This window comes from Primulina huaijiensis, chromosome 4, assembly GCF_012295235.1.
Source record: "Primulina huaijiensis isolate GDHJ02 chromosome 4, ASM1229523v2, whole genome shotgun sequence".
Classification (NCBI taxonomy): Eukaryota; Viridiplantae; Streptophyta; class Magnoliopsida; order Lamiales; family Gesneriaceae; genus Primulina; species Primulina huaijiensis.
Window position 1 is genome coordinate 24699033 of NC_133309.1, and position 18238 is coordinate 24717270.

Genomic DNA, 18238 nt, shown 5'->3' on the forward strand with positions numbered 1-18238 from the left:
CAATGAAAAAAAGATTATATCGGATGGTCAGGGATCAATCCAAATCTAGTAATCGGTAATTAAAAAAACTCCTAAGTTTTCAAAGGACATATTTTGTTAATTTTTTATTATTTAATTTAAAAACATAAATGTTATTATATGATCGAGTGCTTACCGCTTTATCAAAAGGTATAGCTAGTAGTAATGGTTCAACTCAAATCTTTTAAACCGCACATCAGCTCAAGTATTACTATTCGATCGCTCTACTAAATATGGATAATTATTGCACCTAACAGTGATGATAGTATCTTAATTGGTAGATTTCCTTATGAAATAATTTCCATTTAACCTGGAAAAGTAAAATAAATTTAAATCTGGAATTTTCACGGCAATTACTTGAATTTTTTTGGAGATCATGCAGAATTTCAACGTCTCACCCGTTTCTCTCCCCACACTTACCCTATCCCGCGATCCATAAATATTATTATTAATTAATTTAGTAAATTCTAAACCCCTTCTCCCCAAACTGCGAAGGTCCGACAATTTTCAAGCAGAATTTAGGTATCCCAATCGTGTTTTCCAGTTGTTAAGGTCGAAATCTTGACGAATTTTTTATCGATGTCGTTGTGTTTGGAGTGTTAATGCAACAATTTCCTTTTTCTCTTTATTGTTTCATCAGATCGGAGTGTGGCTGGAGACTGATCCGTTCTTCTCACAACGGGCCGGAATTTTGGTCACCATTACAGGTATTCCTTTTCGTTAATTATTCATTTTCTGATTTATGTGATATTAAAATTTTGCATCTTGGTTCTTTCATTTATTAATTTCTTTGTTCGTTTTGGTGTTTGTAGATTGGATTGGATTGGGTTGGAATTACAGGCGGTGGTTTTGTTAAAGATCCAGTTTTATTGTTTTTAAGATTGTTATAGATTCCTGATCAACTCTCAATGGCAACTCCAGGGGGGCCTAGGCAGGGGAATTTCCCCCCGAATTATAACCCTAATGCACTCGCTAATAACATGGAGAATTTACAAATAAATCAATCCAATCAACAGCATTCTGGTAATCTTGGTGGTGGTGCCTATAGACCTCCAAATGCTACACCATTTGGCCAACAACCCCCAAGATTTAGTGGAAGCAGGCCAGGCCCTACCCCACCTGGTGTGTTCTCAAGTGGCCAGGCTCCTCCTGCTGGTCCTGCTCAAACTACATTCACTCCATCTCCGGTGTCTGCTAGACCTACTGGGCCACCAGGTGTACCACAGGCTGCCTTTGCATCAAGACCTCCCCCACCCGGGGCATTACCATCTTCTATTGGTGGACCAGCTACTCCTGCACCTTCAGGGCTTGGCCCTCGCCCAGGACCTTTCCCTTCTTCCCCCCTAACTTCACGCCCGGCCCTTCCACCCCACCATATGGCCACTTCTGGCCCATCCAGTAATGGATCACCTGCATTTACACCAGGGCTGAGTCAAGGTCGACCTCAGCTCCCTCCTGCCATGGGTAGTATGCCAAGGCCGTTAGTTGGATCTCAGCAGCCACCAACAATGCTGTCATCTGGGCCATCTTCTCAGACTCTTCAAATGCATCCCAGCTTTGGTGCACCAACTTCTGCTGCATCATCTGCCATCGGACAACCAGCACCACCATTTTCTGCTCCACCACAGAGCATGATTCCTCCTCCAGGTTCTTTGCCATTTTCAGCTCCACCACAAAGCATGATTCCTCCTCCAGGTTCTTTGCCATTTTCAGCCCCTCAAGGAATGCTTCAATCTTCAGGTTCTCCTTATGGAATGCAGACATGGCCTCCACAACCGCAACAGGTCAGTTTGATTCCATGGTTCGCTAGTTATGCTGCTACTTGCAAACTTGTTTACTTGTTGGATTTTCTTATTTTGCTCCATTGCCAGATTTAAAACTCATTAGAAGTTAAGTAGAGTGAATTTATATGGCTGGTGAAATGTGTACAAGAAGAACCTGAAGAACTGCAATGATAGAAAATATGGGGCTTTAGATGTTGACAAATTTAATTTCTGGCTATTCTGTTTGCAGTATTAGTATGAGATTAAACCTTGACACAGTTCTAAGTGTAACTAGTTAGACCAGTATCACTATTTGAACCAACCACCTGGATGATTTAGCGATTTCAACAGCTTTGCTTGTATTTTTATTATTGAATGGGAAATGAAATGGGCTTCAGAAGTTGTACGATGGTTAGATCAAGTACTGGTACGAATTATATGCAAGGAACACATGGTAGGTAGCTTGCACTTCTTTTGTTATTTTTCACGTTGGCTTGGGAACTGAATGAATTATGACTGCAATTGTATCCCTTACCTTTTTAAAGAAAAGAGTGGTTGAAGGTAGTTGATTAATCTTTTTCGAGGCCATTCCCTTGCAGGGAAAACCACAATGTTTAATAGCTTTTGGCTTTGTAGATTTTAATTTTTACCTTTCATAGTTTTTTTCCCTATATATATATATATTTTAATTGGGCTTATTAATATTATATGATTTTTTTATTGTCATATATCTTTTCATGGGATATGTTTGATTAGAAGTATACTTGTTAATTTTCCCTTAACCAGCTATACCAATATTTTTATATTCCTTGAAGTGACTTGACTGACACTGTCATATATGTAAGTATAATTCACAAGAGTAAAATGTCGCTCATCTCCTTTTCATCAAATAATTTTCAAGGAATTTTTTTCTGGTCTTCTTTGAGGTAATACAAATGGACCCTGATGACACTTCATTTCATAAAGCATTGGGCCCGATGGTGAAATCGAATAATCGTTCAACAAAGCATTTTCCATGTCTTATGGCTGTTTAGTGATGATGAATTATAAAAGCTCTTAGTTTTGCAAAAGGCTCTACATGAACAGATTATGTAAGTTACGCTTTGAATTTTGTGTTGATTTATAGGTGGCGCCATCTCCTCCAGTTTCTGGTCATATGCAACAACCCCAGATGTATGGAATGCCACCAGGCCCACCACTACTCCAAAATCAATCTATGGCCCTGAATCAAACTGCGCAATCAAAAATTGACCCCAATCAAATTCCCCGGCTAACTTCAAGTTCTGCTGTAATCCTGCATGAGACCCGTCAGGGTAATCAGGCAAACCCTCCTCCGGTAATAAGCCATGTTCCAGCAAATAGAAGTACTGATTTATTTTTCATGGTTTTTTCTATTGAATCTTTTACGGTTTGCTATAGTTTCTCTCTAGTATTATAATGCAAGTTGATATGATCTGTTAAAACTGTAAAATGACGTTGCAAGTTTGCTTTTTCCCCCTGATTCTTTGTTTTGTCTTTTTGTCAAGCCTGCAACAAGTGATTATATAGTCAAGGACACTGGGAACTGCAGTCCACGCTACATGAGGTGTACGATAAATCAGGTTTAAAACCTAGTTTTGTTTATATAGAAAAACCAAAGGCTTTAGCAACTAGTGCCTACCTTTTATTATCGTTTTCAGTTTTTATTGCTTTATCATGGGGCGTTTAGTTGTAATTTTGTCCATAAGCATGCATTTGTGACTAACTGAAGGTAATGTGATTATTTTATTAGATTCCATGCACTGTAGATCTTTTGTCAACTTCTGCGATGCAGTTGGCTTTGTTGGTCCAGCCTTTAGCTCTTCCACATCCATCTGAGGAGGCCATCCAAGTAATGCGAAACATTATTGTTTTTTATGTTTTGTTTCATTTTGTTCTGTTGGCAAATTATGAAGGTACCTTGCTTAAGTTCTCAAGGATTTCACCTGAAAAAGATAATTCAGGGATTCTAGATGACTAAGCTAATTTGGTATACAAGTGAATTGATAAAGTTTCTAGATGCTCTTCATAAGATAGTATCAAAATTTATCTGTATGAGCCAATTAATCTTGATGCCTTTTTTTAAAAAAAAAATTGCGGGTAAGAATCAGGATGCTGACCTGTTTAGATGGCCCTATATACTGGTGGCTTGTTTTTGCTTAATTCTTCTCTTAACCTCATTTCAACCTGAAATTTGAGAAGGATAATAATCATAGTTCTGATCTGGTATAATCTTATGAATGAACTTTTTCGGCTGAGGGGGTTTTAATACCTACTTGAACCCAACGACTGTTGAAATAAACTTGGAGCTAATTCTGTTTCTAAGTTGATTGCCACAGTTTTGATTGATTGATTCGACAGATTTGACATCTCCTTGAGATAACAGCATAAACTTGTTAGTGTTTTTATGTCTTATTCCCATGTTCTGCAGGTGGTTGATTTTGGGGAAAATGGTCCAGTTCGATGTTCTCGTTGCAAAGGATACATCAATCCTTTTATGAAGTTCATTGATCAAGGAAGACGTTTCATTTGCAACTTCTGTGGTAAGAAATCATTTTCCTGTAATCTACTTGTTGTCGTTGGTGGGTTCTCATTTTACTTGGTAGGTATATTATGTTACTTCATTGAATTGATGTCTGTGTGAAGCCTTTGTTAGTTTTGGGGGGACACAGATGGGTCCAGCTTTGCAAAATGCAAATCCCTGGTTCCCTAAATTTATTCTCGCTAATCACTTCTTCAGATGGCATTGTGTGAAGTTTTTTATTTCAGTTAATGTCGTTTGAGTCCTATGTTTATGCCGCCATTTATACATTTTCAGCTGTTGGCCCACAAAAACTCTGATGTTTTGTTACTTTCGTTTTTCACCTTTTAACCAGGTTTTACGGATGAAACTCCACGCGATTATCATTGCAACTTAGGTCCTGATGGGCGGCGCCGAGATGCGGATGAAAGGCCCGAGCTATGCAGAGGAACTGTTGATTTTGTTGCTTCTAAAGAATACATGGTTAGTAATGCATAAGAACTAGATTTGGATCTTGCTGGGGATTTGGTTGGGAATGAAAGTTACTGATGCTAAAATATCAAGGGTAGAACTTTTAATCGAGTTGAGTCATACATAGGCGAGATAAAGAACTCTGATACTCTTGGGGATTTGACATCGTGGAATGAAGATCTGTGTATCTGATATGCATTTAGATCAGACAGTTGAGTTGAAATTAGGCATGTATTAGGTTCAATAAACAACTCTGACAATGAGAATTAAACTTTCTGGTGGACTCTTGTGATTAATTTAGCCGGTATCAGTAGTTCAGATAGAAAAAGTAGTAATCTGCAAAATTAATTATCTCAAAATTTTACGTTGTAAATAATATATTTGTCTCGAGAAATAATCTCGTAGAAGTGTCCATAAAAGTCCTGTACCCTTCAGAAGGACTTGATGTTTTTATTGACTAAAGTAGCTAACCTCGAGAGGGTTTCTGAATTTGACTTCTCGGCTCTTGGTCTTGTTGTTTTAAGCAAGCTTCCTGTTCCTGTGATCCTGATGTTTGTGCACATGAAATTTCAGGTCCGAGATCCTATGCCTGCAGTATTTTTCTTCCTTATTGATGTTTCCTTGAATGCCATACAAACCGGTGCCACTGCGGCGGCATGCAGTGCTATCAACCAAGTTATAGTTGATCTTCCAGTGAGTCCATGCTTGGTTTATTTGTGCGTTAGAACTTTGTTTGGTGACTGTACGTCAAGATACAAAGTAAATTGCCCCATTATTTTTCCATAAAGCTGCTTTGGCATTGAATATTTTCTTGAAATTGACCTTTTGAAAACAGTGCATACCGAACACAAATGGAATAGGGTTTGTTGTTTTTTGGCATATGGCTGAGTGAGAGAGAAAGCTCTGCTAGTTTGCTGATGACGGTCTTTTCTTTTCAGGAGGGTCCACGAACAATGGTGGGCATCGCTACATTTGACTCCACCATCCACTTTTACAACCTAAAACGTGCTTTGCAGCAGGTTGCTTGCAGATCTATCAGCACTCTTTTTTAGATTGAGCATATTGTCTCGTCAGTAGTACATTATCTGCACTTCTGCCTCGTTCATAGAATATGCATATATCAATCTTTGCCATTGTCTTTAATTGCTTTTTATACCATGTCCCTAGGCTTATTGTGTTAATCACCTTATGACTTATCCCTTGGGCACGATAATTGCTGCCATGAACGCTACACTGATATTTTTGTCGTGTTTTATTGCAGCCATTAATGCTTATAGTTCCTGATGTGCAAGATGTCTATACTCCTCTTCACAGCGATGTTGTTGTTCCACTTTCTGAGGTTTGTTATTGTTTTTGTTTCAACTGCGGTTTTCATATGTGAAAAAATTTGACTTGGTTTTGTCACTTGCCATTATGTTTCATTCCGTTTCTTGTGATGTCTTTATGTTTTACACTTCTTAACTTGCTTTGTATTGCGCTTGCAAATGTTAATGTATATGGGAGAGTCATGACTCACGACCAGGGTACTCATGCTTTTTCTATTTTTAAAAAGACCCCAAATGATTTAATATAATATTGGTGAATGCAGTGTCGTCAACATTTAGAGATATTGCTGGACAGCATTCCTACAATGTTTCAGAATAATAGAACTGCCGATTCAGCTTTTGGTGCTGCAATAAAGGCAAGTTCACATCTTCAAATATATTAGATATTAGATATATTGTTAACAGTTCCTTGCTGAATCATTAAGTCACTGAATTGAATTTTATCGGGAACGTATTAAAGTGCATCATATCGCAAACATATGGTAATCGAGAGCACATGCATTTTACTTTTATTTTCATTAGCCAATAGAGTTGTTGGGATGAGTTATAAAAATAAGCAGGTTATGGAATATGAGGGACCAACTTCTGGCAAAGCATCTCTCTCATGGGAAATCCATTAGAAGCCAATTGTAATGCGGTTTCGTTACTTAAAAAAAGACACGGTTTCATTAAATTTACTCATGGCCTTGTGCTTGGCATTCGATAATTGATAATTGACCTGAGTATGTAAAATTTATATGTTTTATTCCTTTTTTTCTTTAGGCTGCCTTCCTGGCGATGAAGAGCACTGGCGGCAAACTTCTTGTTTTCCAATCAGGCAAGCAACAAATATGCCGTAACAAATTATTTGCTTGTACACCCAAGCACCACACGCCTCCTTTAAGCCAAATACCATATGATACCAAACTATCATGTCTTCCAAGTAAAAGATTCTGATTTTCATGTTTTTGTCATAGTCTAGTAGTGAAAACAATGTATTTTTAATTGGTAACCTTTTATCTTTGAATATAGTTCTTGTGTTAATTTTGGCTGTTTTGTGTGCTCCGTGTTTGTAACTCTTGACTCTCGTTTTGATGGAATAATTCACGCTCTGACCTATTTCATAATTTGATTCTCAGTCTTGCCGTCAATTGGCATGGGATCCCTTGCGACTAGAGAAGCTGAGGGCAGGACTAATGTATCAGCAGGAGAAAAGGTAGATTCTATGTGTTCAATCTTTCTCTCTCCCCTCTTTTGTATCCTGTGATGATGTATTTGTTCATCGGTAAATACTCGCTGGCGTATATTTTACAGTCTGCCTTTTCTTGCTAGGGATGAAATAATTTATAATTTTTAGGATGATACTATGGTTTTGATCTATTTTTAAGGATTTTGTTCCTCTTCCATTCCTGGCTTGTAGCCTCCTAACATGGCAGCTGATACTGTAGTTATGTCATTGAGTCTGAATGTAATGATATTGTGCTATTTTCAGACACTTTCACCTACATTACCTGCAAAATTGAGCACAGCCACGCAGTATGCCATTAAAATAATAATTACAAACAAGCTTGGATACCATGATATTAGGCATAAAAAAGTGCTTTAGACAGGGTCACGGGGATTTCTGACATTCTATTTTAAATGGAAGCCAGGGTTAAATTTACGGTCTAAGACTGATATTACATGTTTTCTGATTCTTATTTTTTTTCATCTTTAACTTTTGAATTGTAATCATAAAACCTTGTTTTGCCCTCCCACTTTTTTGAATCATTCATCTGGTTTTTTAAAAATTGGATAGTTGTGTTTTACATAGTTTATGAGGAATGAGGGTACTTCAGGTAGCGAATATTTATGTCATTTGGCTAAGGGGCTCTTTAGTATTTCAATACTTGATATTCACCATTATTTGACTGATAATGAATATAATTATTAGAACAAGAGTAGATGATTTTGTTCATTCATTGAACGGCATTAGATAATAAGTTCCTTGCAGTTAGATGTGATTTACTACAGTTCCTTTGTCAGCGTATCTTTTAATTCATTATTTGTGCTAAAGTTTGAAGGACTTCGGGGTATACAGTATACAACTTGATTCTTCAAGCTGGTATTTGGTCTGTTGTCTGACATGTCTGTCAGTTGGGTTAGCTCCATCTTTAACAGAGAATGAAAAACTTATAGTTTGTTACATCTAGACGCATATCAATTGTTAATTTAAATGGTGATCGGATTGGATTCAGGAGGCTCACAAATTACTCCAACCGGCAGACAAAAGTTTGAAAACCATGGCCATTGAATTTGCAGAGTACCAGGTGACATTAGAATGTTTTATCCCAGTAATCCATGATATTTGCTAATCCTAATCTCTGCTATTGTTAAGTTTTGGTTCTATTTAATATCTGTTATATTTATAGTTTTTGAACACTTTCAGGTCTCCGTTGACTTGTTCATTACTACACAAACATATGTTGATATTACTTCTCTTTCAGTTGTTCCAAGAACTACAGGAGGACAGGTAATTTAATGAATATATTGTTTCTTATCCATATGATGACATGAACTATTGATCCTGTATCTGTATCATTAATGCTAGCTAGATATGTGCATGAATTTTGTAATATTTTTAAAATATTATGTACTGAGTTGAATAAAATAGATTTCTCTCTTTAAATTTCAGATTTTATTTTGAAATGTAAATTTTGTTCCCAGGTGTACTATTATCATCCTTTCTCAGCTGTTTCTGATCCAGCTAAGCTTTACAATGATCTTCGATGGAATATCACAAGGCCACAAGGCTTTGAGGCTGTGATGCGTGTTCGATGCAGCCAGGTGAGTGTATATTAGTCTGGGGTTTTTAAGCTCGTCATTTATGGAAAGGATCACAAATATTGTTGAGTTGTTAATTGATGGATGGCTGACAAAGGAAAAAAATATTTTATGTGTAGGGTATTCAAATTCAAGAATATTCTGGTAATTTCTGTAAGCGCATACCAACAGATGTTGATCTACCTGCTGTATGTCTCTCTTTTCCCCTCAAAATATATTTTAAGTAAAGATCCTGGTTTTGATTAACGTCTCAACATGTTAGAAATAGAAGTTGTAGGCAGTGTTTGATGTATCCATTGTCATCATTGTCTATCGAACTGATCACTGGACATTTTATGTTAACATGGCATGATCCCTTTTTCGATTGTTATTTCTGTGCTGCAGATGGAAGTTTCTTTAAGTTTTTACTACCAAGCAACAATAATAGGAAAAAATCACATATTTCAGCCATTCCTAAGCAGTGTAATTTTTGTTTAGCTATTTTCTGCTTCTTGAGTCACTGTGATGACATTGTTTTGAGTGTAGGCTTAAGATCTGTGACAGCATGCCCAGCATAATAAGATTTGTTTACTAATTAAAAATGTGGAACATATTTCTGTGAAAATTATTCGATAAATGCATCATGTTAAACAAAGAAATAAATATCTAAAACGCTGACAAGCAGGCTGGTCTGTCCGTTTTTAGCTTGGAAACTAGAATTTTTTTGCAACTGTTTATCACTATTTGGCAACGCTTATTGTTCCTACCTTTCATCCTTAGATTTCAATTTTGGAATAGCTTATGTTGATCCAGGACAAACTCCTTTTCTTTCAATGTTTTTGCAGATCGACTGTGACAAAGCAATAATGGTGACCCTAAAACATGATGACAAATTGCAGGAAGGCTCAGAGTGTGCATTTCAGGTATAAATTTTCTGCAATAATCCCTCCTACCTGGAGAGTTAAAGTTCTCCTGATTTTTTTATTAGTTTCCAGAAAAACAAAGATTTCTTGTAGTTAGTTTTATTCTCCCTTGTGCTTTGTTGGAATAATCAATCATTGATCATCTAAAATGTTTGTGATGGCTAGTGTGCTCTTCTTTACACCACGGTGTATGGCCAAAGAAGGATCCGGATTTCAACCTTGTCTTTGCCTTGCACCAGTATTCTGAGTAATCTTTTCCGTTCTGCTGACTTGGACGCCCAATTTTCTTGTATATTGAAACAAGGTGATCTGCCAGTATGAATTTTGTGTACTTGCTTTAGTTAATTTGTCTTTGTTTTCTCTAGAATATTGAACAATATTGTTCTATATTACATGTTTGAATCTGGAATAATAATGATTTGGAATGACTTCTTTTTCGCGAGTTATCCTTTTTGAAGTGATGATAGGCCCTGCTGGTTCCTCAGTTGTGTTGATGCATTTCAGTCACTTCAATTCGCTGTTCTGAATATTGAAGGTTTACGGCATTCTGACTCTGCTGCTCTGATTTTCTCATCTCGCAGCGGCTAATGAAATTTCTTCCGCTCCTCTAGCACAAGTCAGAGATCAAGCAACAAATGTTTGTGTCAACATTTTATACTCGTATCGAAAGTTCTGTGCTACAGTATCTTCTGCTGGACAGCTTATCTTACCTGAAGCACTTAAACTGTTGCCTCTCTACATTCTTGGTATGTTTCATGTTACAAGAACATATAAAAACGCTAAGCTTCCTAATTTTCTCAATGGATTTACAAATACCATTTTGATATATATTCTGTTGTTCGATTTCCTTTATGGGATTCCTTATTAAATTTCTTAATCAGTCAATATTTAGCACGCTTTAATTTTTGTGTTTGCTTTCTGTCCTTTTCAGCTTTGCTTAAAAGCAGTGGATTACGCTCTGATGGAAGAATTGATGATAGGTCCTTTTGGATTAATTATGTATCCTCTTTACCTACTCCTTTGGTGATCCCGTTGGTGTACCCTAGAATGATAGCCATTCATGACCTTGATGAGAAGGTAAGAAGTTCAACTTACAAGTCATTATTGGTCATGACATATGCTCTTGCTTTCATATCTTGATGTCAAATCGTCAGGAGTCAGATGATTCCGTTATTCCTACTTCTATTCCACTTTCTGGTCAAAATGTTCTTGACGAGGGAGTATATCTTCTTGAGAATGGTGAAGAGTGTTATATTTATGCTGGTGATTCAGTTCAGCCAAATATTTTAGAAAAGTTGTTTGGCATTTCGTCAGTTGCAGAAATTTCCAATCAGGTATTTTCTCACATGTAATTGCTGGAAACATTCTCATTTTATTGTGCATGACATTACTAAAACTCTTAAGATTTGCAATTTGGAAGCATGCATATTGGTCACTTTGGATACCAAATTTTCTACTATTGAGATTTTCACATTTTAAAGATAAGATAGCGGCAACGTCCCAAACACACATATTTGATCCTTCACCATGTGTGGAATTATTTGCTGGTGGGTGTTCTATACACCCACATTTTCTACTACCTAATATGTTTCCGACCTATTTCTTACGTTGAAAAGACCATTTAGCTAAAATGAAGTATACATCAATAACATTACACGCATTAGTTCACTGTTTTTCCCAACAAATTAGCAAAGTCAAGTTCATGCGCTTTTCCTTCCAGTCTGTACTGCAGCAGCAAGACAATCTGTTGTCAAAGAAGGTGAATTCCATAGTAAATGAAATACGGCGTCAGCGATGCTCCTATCTGCGGTGAGTATTTCTTAACCTGTTGTTGTCACAATGATGCAGTGAGTAATTTGGTTTTTGTGACACATCAGAGTATTATCTTGCACCTTTTTACTTTATTTTTCTTTTTCTTATCCCTGCAGCTTGAGATTGTGCAGAAAGGGCGATCCATCAGGTTAGTGATTCAAAAATAATTATCCGCCATTAACGGTTCCCTAAATAAAATTTGAAAAAATAAAGAAAAAAATAAAGGGAGGAATCAAATGATGTAAAATTAAGTGTACTTGATGAATAAAGTACAAATATGTGATAATTGTTTATTGTGGGCAAGTATATATGGCGAGATATCAGAAAACTATTGCTTTTCACCTCTCATGTAGAATGTTTCTTTGCTGAGTTTTTTAATCTATCAATTCTTTAGCATTCAAAATGGTAACCTAATAACATGCACTTTAATATATTGAATTGCACTTTACAACACATTTGAAGAACTAGAGCAAAATCAGATACAATGCTAAGGGATTCAGCCAGTTATCTCAGTTCATAATTCTTTTTCGACACGAACTTATTTCAGTTTTGGATAGTTATATCAATGTCTCTGTCCATCATTGTTCTTCAAAGACTCAGATCCACTCTCTTTACAGGAGCGGCGTTCTTCTCTTACATGGTAGAAGACAAGATAGGCAGCGTGCCGACGTATGTTGAGTACCTGATTCACATCCATCGACAGATTCAAAATAAAATGCCTTGAAAACTGTCGTACACAAAAGTTTTGAGAATTAGAGAAAGAAACACGAGCTGAAGTTGGCAGATTGTGGATTTGTTGTTCAAGAATTTATATATATATATTTTGGCACTAACATTGAATAGGTTCATAATTTTGTTCTCATATAGAGGTGAATGAGTGATAGTAAGATATAATTAATGGTGTTGTGTTATGTTGATTTTGAGTTTTTTAATGCAGGGAACTTTTACTTGCTTTGGTTTTGAGGTTATGATGATTTACAATTAAAATCGAAGACATAACTTTTTAATTCCGAAATATTTTTTTTTTATTTTCAAACATGCATCTCCATACAAGCCCAAAGTCTAATTTAATAATTCCATTAGAAATTGAATGATTTTTTGAAGTGATTTTCATAATAATGAATTGCAACATTAAAAGCGGCACGAATCAATCAATTTTAGAATTTAAATAATGATTTCGTTATATGCCCTATGTGTGAATAATTGCCCATTATTGAGTTGTTTACATTTTTTTTAAAAATTCCATTTGAAGAATTTTTTTGAAAAAACATCATAAATCACTTGAAAAGATAGCCAAAACACTAGAAATCATTATTTTGAAAAAGGTTTTCAAACGAGTCATAAGTGATCTTATGTTAAGGATTTGAATTGTTTACTCCCAACAACCAAGTACATCTTTCAAATATCACGAGGTAAAGACTTTTAAAACAAGAATATCTTTTAAGAATCAAAGCATAATATTAGAAAGCTACAAAGAAAGTTTAGACTTCGATTCTGTATAGACAAATTTAAGAAGAAACCAAAGTTTCGATTTCGATTCTGTACAGAAATTCAAGAAGAAACCAGATCAGCCAAGACATAATCTGAGGCCATTTATTTTTCTTGGGTATAAGAGATGAAAGATTCGACTTTTATTTGCCAAATTAGTTGGAAACCATGCTCTCTGTTTCTTTCACAAAGCCATCTCCAGTCCAGTCTTTATCAGACTGCAGACCTTTCTTCACGGCCTTCCTTTGGCGAATGGCTTCTTGTTGCCTTCTAACCAAATCCATATGTGTCGTGAAGTACTCAAGTGAAGCCCTGATCAAATAAATGGTAAGAGGTGATAAAACTAAAGCATTATAACCATGGGACTATTAGATTTTCATGCTGATATGTATTAGGTGTGTCAAAAATTGATAGTGAATGAATACCCCCGGAAATCTTGTATGGATGAAAAGTTGTGCTTTTTCATGAAATCTTGCAGCTCGGAGCAAAGCTGTTTTACGAGACTGTATCCGTGCATCATAACACCCGTGCACACCTAGAGTTATTCCAAAAAACAAAATGTAAGTTTATTGCATCAAAAAGTATTGAATCCACCTTGTCCCTCTCCCCCGACTAATTCTCTGTAAGCCTCTAATGCATGGAAGTAATTCCATGATTATATGCAGCAAACTAGTTAGAAATATTAATAGTGCCATGCGACCTGAACAGTATCTGCTCCAAGAAGGATAAATTCTGCTGCATCACTGCCCGTCTCAACTCCACCAATGGCGGAAAGTGAATAATTTTTATCTCCAAATTCCTTCTTCATCATCTGTGCAATGCTCATGACTTTTGCAAGTGCAATGGGATGGACTGCTTTTGAAGAATAACCTCCAGGAGTCGAATACCTAAGTTCGCATTGAACGCAATGTTTAAGAAAATGAAGACAGAATTTTAACCGGTGACGCGAATCATATTAGACAAAGCGAAAACACTCACCCTTCTACACAAGGCTCTGGTCGCAATGTGTCAAGATTAATTCCCATGACGCTCATGATTGTATTAATCGCAGAAATCCCTTCACATCCAGTCCTCAAAGAAATTCTAGCAGGCTGTAAAACAAAATATTATAATTCACCATAAAATTAGTTTCAGTATATCAAAAAGAGATGCGTCAACAAAATTGGTTTTATATGGCACTTATTGTGGTAGAAAGGAAAAAAGAACAAAGAAACCTGTGTGATGTCAGTGATATTCGGAGTCATCTTTGCCCAAACTGGTACCGTGGCTTTTGCATTAATCCATCCACAGACTTCCTCCAACAATACACAATCTTGGCCAACCGCAGCACCCATTTTACGTTCCGGCATACCATGGGGACATGAAAAATTTATTTCAATTGCATCCTGGAAACCAAAAAAGAAAGATGAAACCTTCCATACACTTAAGATTGGGACTAGAATAAATCCTAGATATTTGACTAGACCTAAAAGAACCAAGACTATATCTTACGATTCCAGTTTGCTCAACTCGGTCAATGAGTTCCTCCCATGCAGCTTTGTCGTATTCTTCCATGATAGAGGCAATAAGTATCCGGTCTGGATACTCCTCCTTCAACTGTCTAAACTCTTTTAACATAGTCTCTAGAGGTCGATCACTTATGAGTTCAATATTTTCCCACCCAATAATTCGTCCTTTTGCAGAGCCATTAGCTTCTGCTCGTAATTTAGCATAACGAGGAGTTACGTTTATAACTTTTGCAGCATCAAGGGACACCTGTGCATAATAAGTAAACTTTCCCTCAATAGAAGCAGCAACAAAATTCAACTTGAATGGAACCGTGATCTCACTAGTCCAAATAGATTTTAAACGAATACAGTTTATATAGCATAATATTGACTATTGAGCAATGTAGAGCCAAGAAGCTTTGCCCCGAATAAGCTATAATACGAATTTATTGTATTATAGAAGAAAGATGGAATCTTCCACCTAATAGAATATTAGGTAAAACCAATGAGCTTATCCTAAGACATTCGTCATTGAGGGGTCCATAATTTCTTATCCAACCATCTTCTTTTCTTCCATTATTCACCTAGACGCGTCATATGCTCCCCCTAACATACATAGTTGCATTTAGATGTGTCTGAATGGATGGTGGTATAGACAGTTAAGAAGTGGCTACTTTTGAATCATTTCACTGAATCCCGCGGGCAAATTGATGAGATCAGAGCACAAATCAATCATCAATGAAATGGGATAACAAACTGGAACAAAATTTCAAAATTACATAAACATCACCACTGCCCCAAAAATTATAGATCTCCATGCAAATCCTCTATCTTTGGACCACCAAACCACCATCGGAAAATATTAACCAAGGGACGTAAAATCCCAACGATCGTTTGTTCAGAGATAACAAGTGTCAACCATTTTAAGTTATTTTTCAATCATTCCTTAACCACAAATCCTGCTACCAACTCCCATTCCTCCAATCCACACACTTATTCTCGATCATGATCGATAAGTCCTCAAGGATACCGAGATTATCACTACCAAAATCTTAAATATGCCGATGAAACAAACTTCAGAGAAAGCGGATCACAATTTCCACGTCAAAAAACAAGAACATAGGAACAGATCAAAATCTACAAAATGGATGCAATACAATCAGTCAAAAGAGGTAATTAAACATTACAGGAGCCTTACAGTTTTCGCTATGACACCACCCCAACCTTCATCAAATGCCCGTTTCATGACAGTATAGTTGGTTCCCGGAGGACCCGACCCAATCACAAATGGGTTCGGCATCTTCAACCCATTCACCGTCACACTAAGATCAGGCTCCACAGCAGCATCCTGAGCAAATACTCCGAACCCAACTCGACTCTTGCTTAACCCAAACCTATGCCTCTGCCGCCGCAAAGTTACCGGAAACTCCACAACCGAGCTGTTGATCGGATGAGTCAATCCAGCAGTTGCCATGGAAAAAAAAAAAAAAAGCGTTCCTTTCCTTCTTCCCTGGTGGAATTATTGAGATTCGGAGCTGGCAGATAGGATAAAAATGAATATCTTGGAATCAACCGAAGGGATTTATTTTATTGAAAGGGGGTGGGCACCAGAAAGAGACGCAAGAAAATAGTCTTCTTGCTTTATTTTGACTTTCTTTTTCATACTCCTCACATGTCTCCTTGGGGGTACGTGTGCACTTTAATTTTTTATTATCTCTTTTATGATATAATAATTCTATGTTTTTTTTATCACGAGAAATAGATTGATTCGATCTATAATTATCTCAAAAAATAAATTTTTTGTAAAAAATATTATTATTTCACGATTTGAATCTAGTCGAAGATTCGTCTCACAAATTTAATTCGAAAAACGATATCGCCGTAATTTTGTGTTGATTTTTACTTGTTATTAATACACATTCCTATATGATTTGTGCTGTTTTTTTAAAAAAAGATAGGATTTTTTTTGCACCTAAATTAATTATATATGTATAATAATATATTTTTTTAATGAAATACGACCAGATTAAAGTAATTATTTAAAAATATAATTGGATTTTTAGTTTATTAGTTTTATTTTATTTAAAAATAATTATATTTATGCTGAAAGGTTATTTTAAAAAAGAAAACTGCTATGTCATGAAAGATCAAATAATTATCATAAAGTTTTAATACTTAATATATTTATTATTATTTTAAATAATAACCTAATATAGTTGTTATAGATTATAACTTATATAAGTAATATTTATATTTAATTTATAAAAAGAATAGATATTATATTACATCTATGCGTTTTAGTTCATACTCTTTAATTACAAGAAGATGAAATTACATAACATTGTGTGTTCTATTTTGAAAAAAAGCATTGTCCTATATATTGAAACAGGGGCGGAGCCACCCTTGGGCTAGGGTGGGCTCCAGCCCCACCTAAAATTTTCCTAAAATTTTATTATATATTCTTTTTTGATTTTTCTGTATTTTTTTTCTTTATTTTTGTGTTTTGTTAAGTTTATTTTATTTATGCAAATTTGAAGAATTTTTGTTAATTATGAGTAATTTTTTAAAATGATCTTTTGTAAACACATATAATCTCTTTTGACTTTCGCTCGTATTTTACTCAACATGTTGAAAAACTTAATGTAAGTTGATTTTTAAAATTAGCTTTAAGTTCCAAATATATTTTTAGGCTATATTTACAATAACACACAAATATATTAAATTTAGCTAATATGATAATACAATTATGCAGTAACTATATATTTTATTATATCTTTATATAATTTCTATTAATACTAAAAATTTTATAGAATTTTAATTTTTTTAGTATGAACTAGTGTATGTTTTGATTTTGAGAAAAATAAAGCGCAAATTTTTCATGTGAATCAAGCATAGTTTTTCGGAGATTCTATGGTAATTTACATCGGACGGGATTTGGTTGAAAAAATTGATAACGATTTAATAATTAATGGGTTTTATTCTAAGAAAAATCGAAGTGCACAACTTCAGTAGTGTTTTAGCTCCATGTTTTTGAAGGTATTAAATTCTCTTGTTTTATGTTTTTCATGAAGTCGATATTTATATATATTTTATTTTAAATTTTTTAGTTAATTATTTATCTTATTAAACATAGTGTGAGACGAAGCCAGCCCCAGGTAATTTTAAATCCTGGCTCCGCCCCTGTATTGAAATATAAAAAAAAAAGCTATTTTTTGAGAAACAGCATGGCATCCTTTCAGAAGAATTTCAGCTGATTCCATTTCGCGAACCATTACAATCTATATTGGGATATGGAAGAATAATTGTATGTGCTATTTAGAGCAATCGAAACATGTTGTTTACGTTGTTGTATGGTTTAAAGAATTTGAGTTGCACTGTTACCACCGGCTATAACTTTTGTTAAAGCGACAAATACTCGTTCCTACAATTGATGTGGGGCCCTTAGCTCCTAATCGTTATTACAACACAATTTGATTATGGTTAATTAATCACAGCGGAAAAACGAGTTTAAAATTTCTTTACAATGAGCCCAAAATATATTATTTGAATACCCAAAATAGTATTTCATCTCACAACATAAAACATGCCCACACATAATCAAAACAACTCATACAACCACAAATCATATCCT

General features: G+C 35.4%; 2 protein-coding genes across 2 annotated transcripts; one reads left to right on the top strand and one right to left on the bottom strand.

Annotated features, from left to right (window-relative positions):
• Positions 1-364: 364 nt before the first annotated feature.
• LOC140975681 (protein transport protein SEC24 C-like) lies at positions 365-12433 on the top strand. Its single transcript, XM_073439536.1, has 26 exons — positions 365-540; positions 659-725; positions 831-1802; positions 2908-3117; positions 3308-3382; positions 3553-3651; positions 4231-4342; positions 4676-4803; positions 5365-5484; positions 5730-5810; positions 6053-6130; positions 6380-6472; positions 6879-6933; positions 7235-7311; positions 8333-8404; positions 8524-8607; positions 8802-8921; positions 9038-9106; positions 9743-9820; positions 9986-10124; positions 10402-10566; positions 10752-10897; positions 10975-11154; positions 11541-11629; positions 11749-11780; positions 12250-12433. The coding sequence occupies exons 3-26, from the start codon at positions 927-929 to the stop codon at positions 12354-12356; spliced, it is 3285 nt and encodes a 1094-aa protein (XP_073295637.1). The 5' UTR covers positions 365-540; positions 659-725; positions 831-926; the 3' UTR covers positions 12357-12433.
• Positions 12434-13070: 637 nt separating this feature from the next.
• LOC140975682 (dihydropyrimidine dehydrogenase (NADP(+)), chloroplastic-like) lies at positions 13071-16224 on the bottom strand. Its single transcript, XM_073439537.1, has 7 exons — positions 15806-16224; positions 14612-14875; positions 14335-14505; positions 14099-14211; positions 13821-14007; positions 13546-13655; positions 13071-13432 (listed from the first exon to the last, which is right to left on the bottom strand). The coding sequence occupies exons 1-7, from the start codon at positions 16079-16081 to the stop codon at positions 13276-13278; spliced, it is 1278 nt and encodes a 425-aa protein (XP_073295638.1). The 5' UTR covers positions 16082-16224; the 3' UTR covers positions 13071-13275.
• Between the last annotated feature and the right edge of the window lie 2014 nt (positions 16225-18238).

Coding starts and splice junctions, on each gene's coding strand:
- LOC140975682 (XM_073439537.1), bottom strand. CDS start 16,081: ATGGCAACTGCTGGATTGACTCATCCGATCAACAGCTCGGTTGTGGAG. Junction 13,656..13,820: donor TTGGAGCAGATACTGTTCAG/GTCGCATGGCAC, acceptor GAATAACTCTAG/GTGTGCACGGGTGTTATGAT. Junction 13,433..13,545: donor TCCATACAAGATTTCCGGGG/GTATTCATTCAC, acceptor TTATTTGATCAG/GGCTTCACTTGAGTACTTCA.
- LOC140975681 (XM_073439536.1), top strand. CDS start 927: ATGGCAACTCCAGGGGGGCCTAGGCAGGGGAATTTCCCCCCGAATTAT. Junction 6,473..6,878: donor CTTTTGGTGCTGCAATAAAG/GCAAGTTCACAT, acceptor TTTTTTCTTTAG/GCTGCCTTCCTGGCGATGAA. Junction 11,781..12,249: donor CAGAAAGGGCGATCCATCAG/GTTAGTGATTCA, acceptor CTCTCTTTACAG/GAGCGGCGTTCTTCTCTTAC.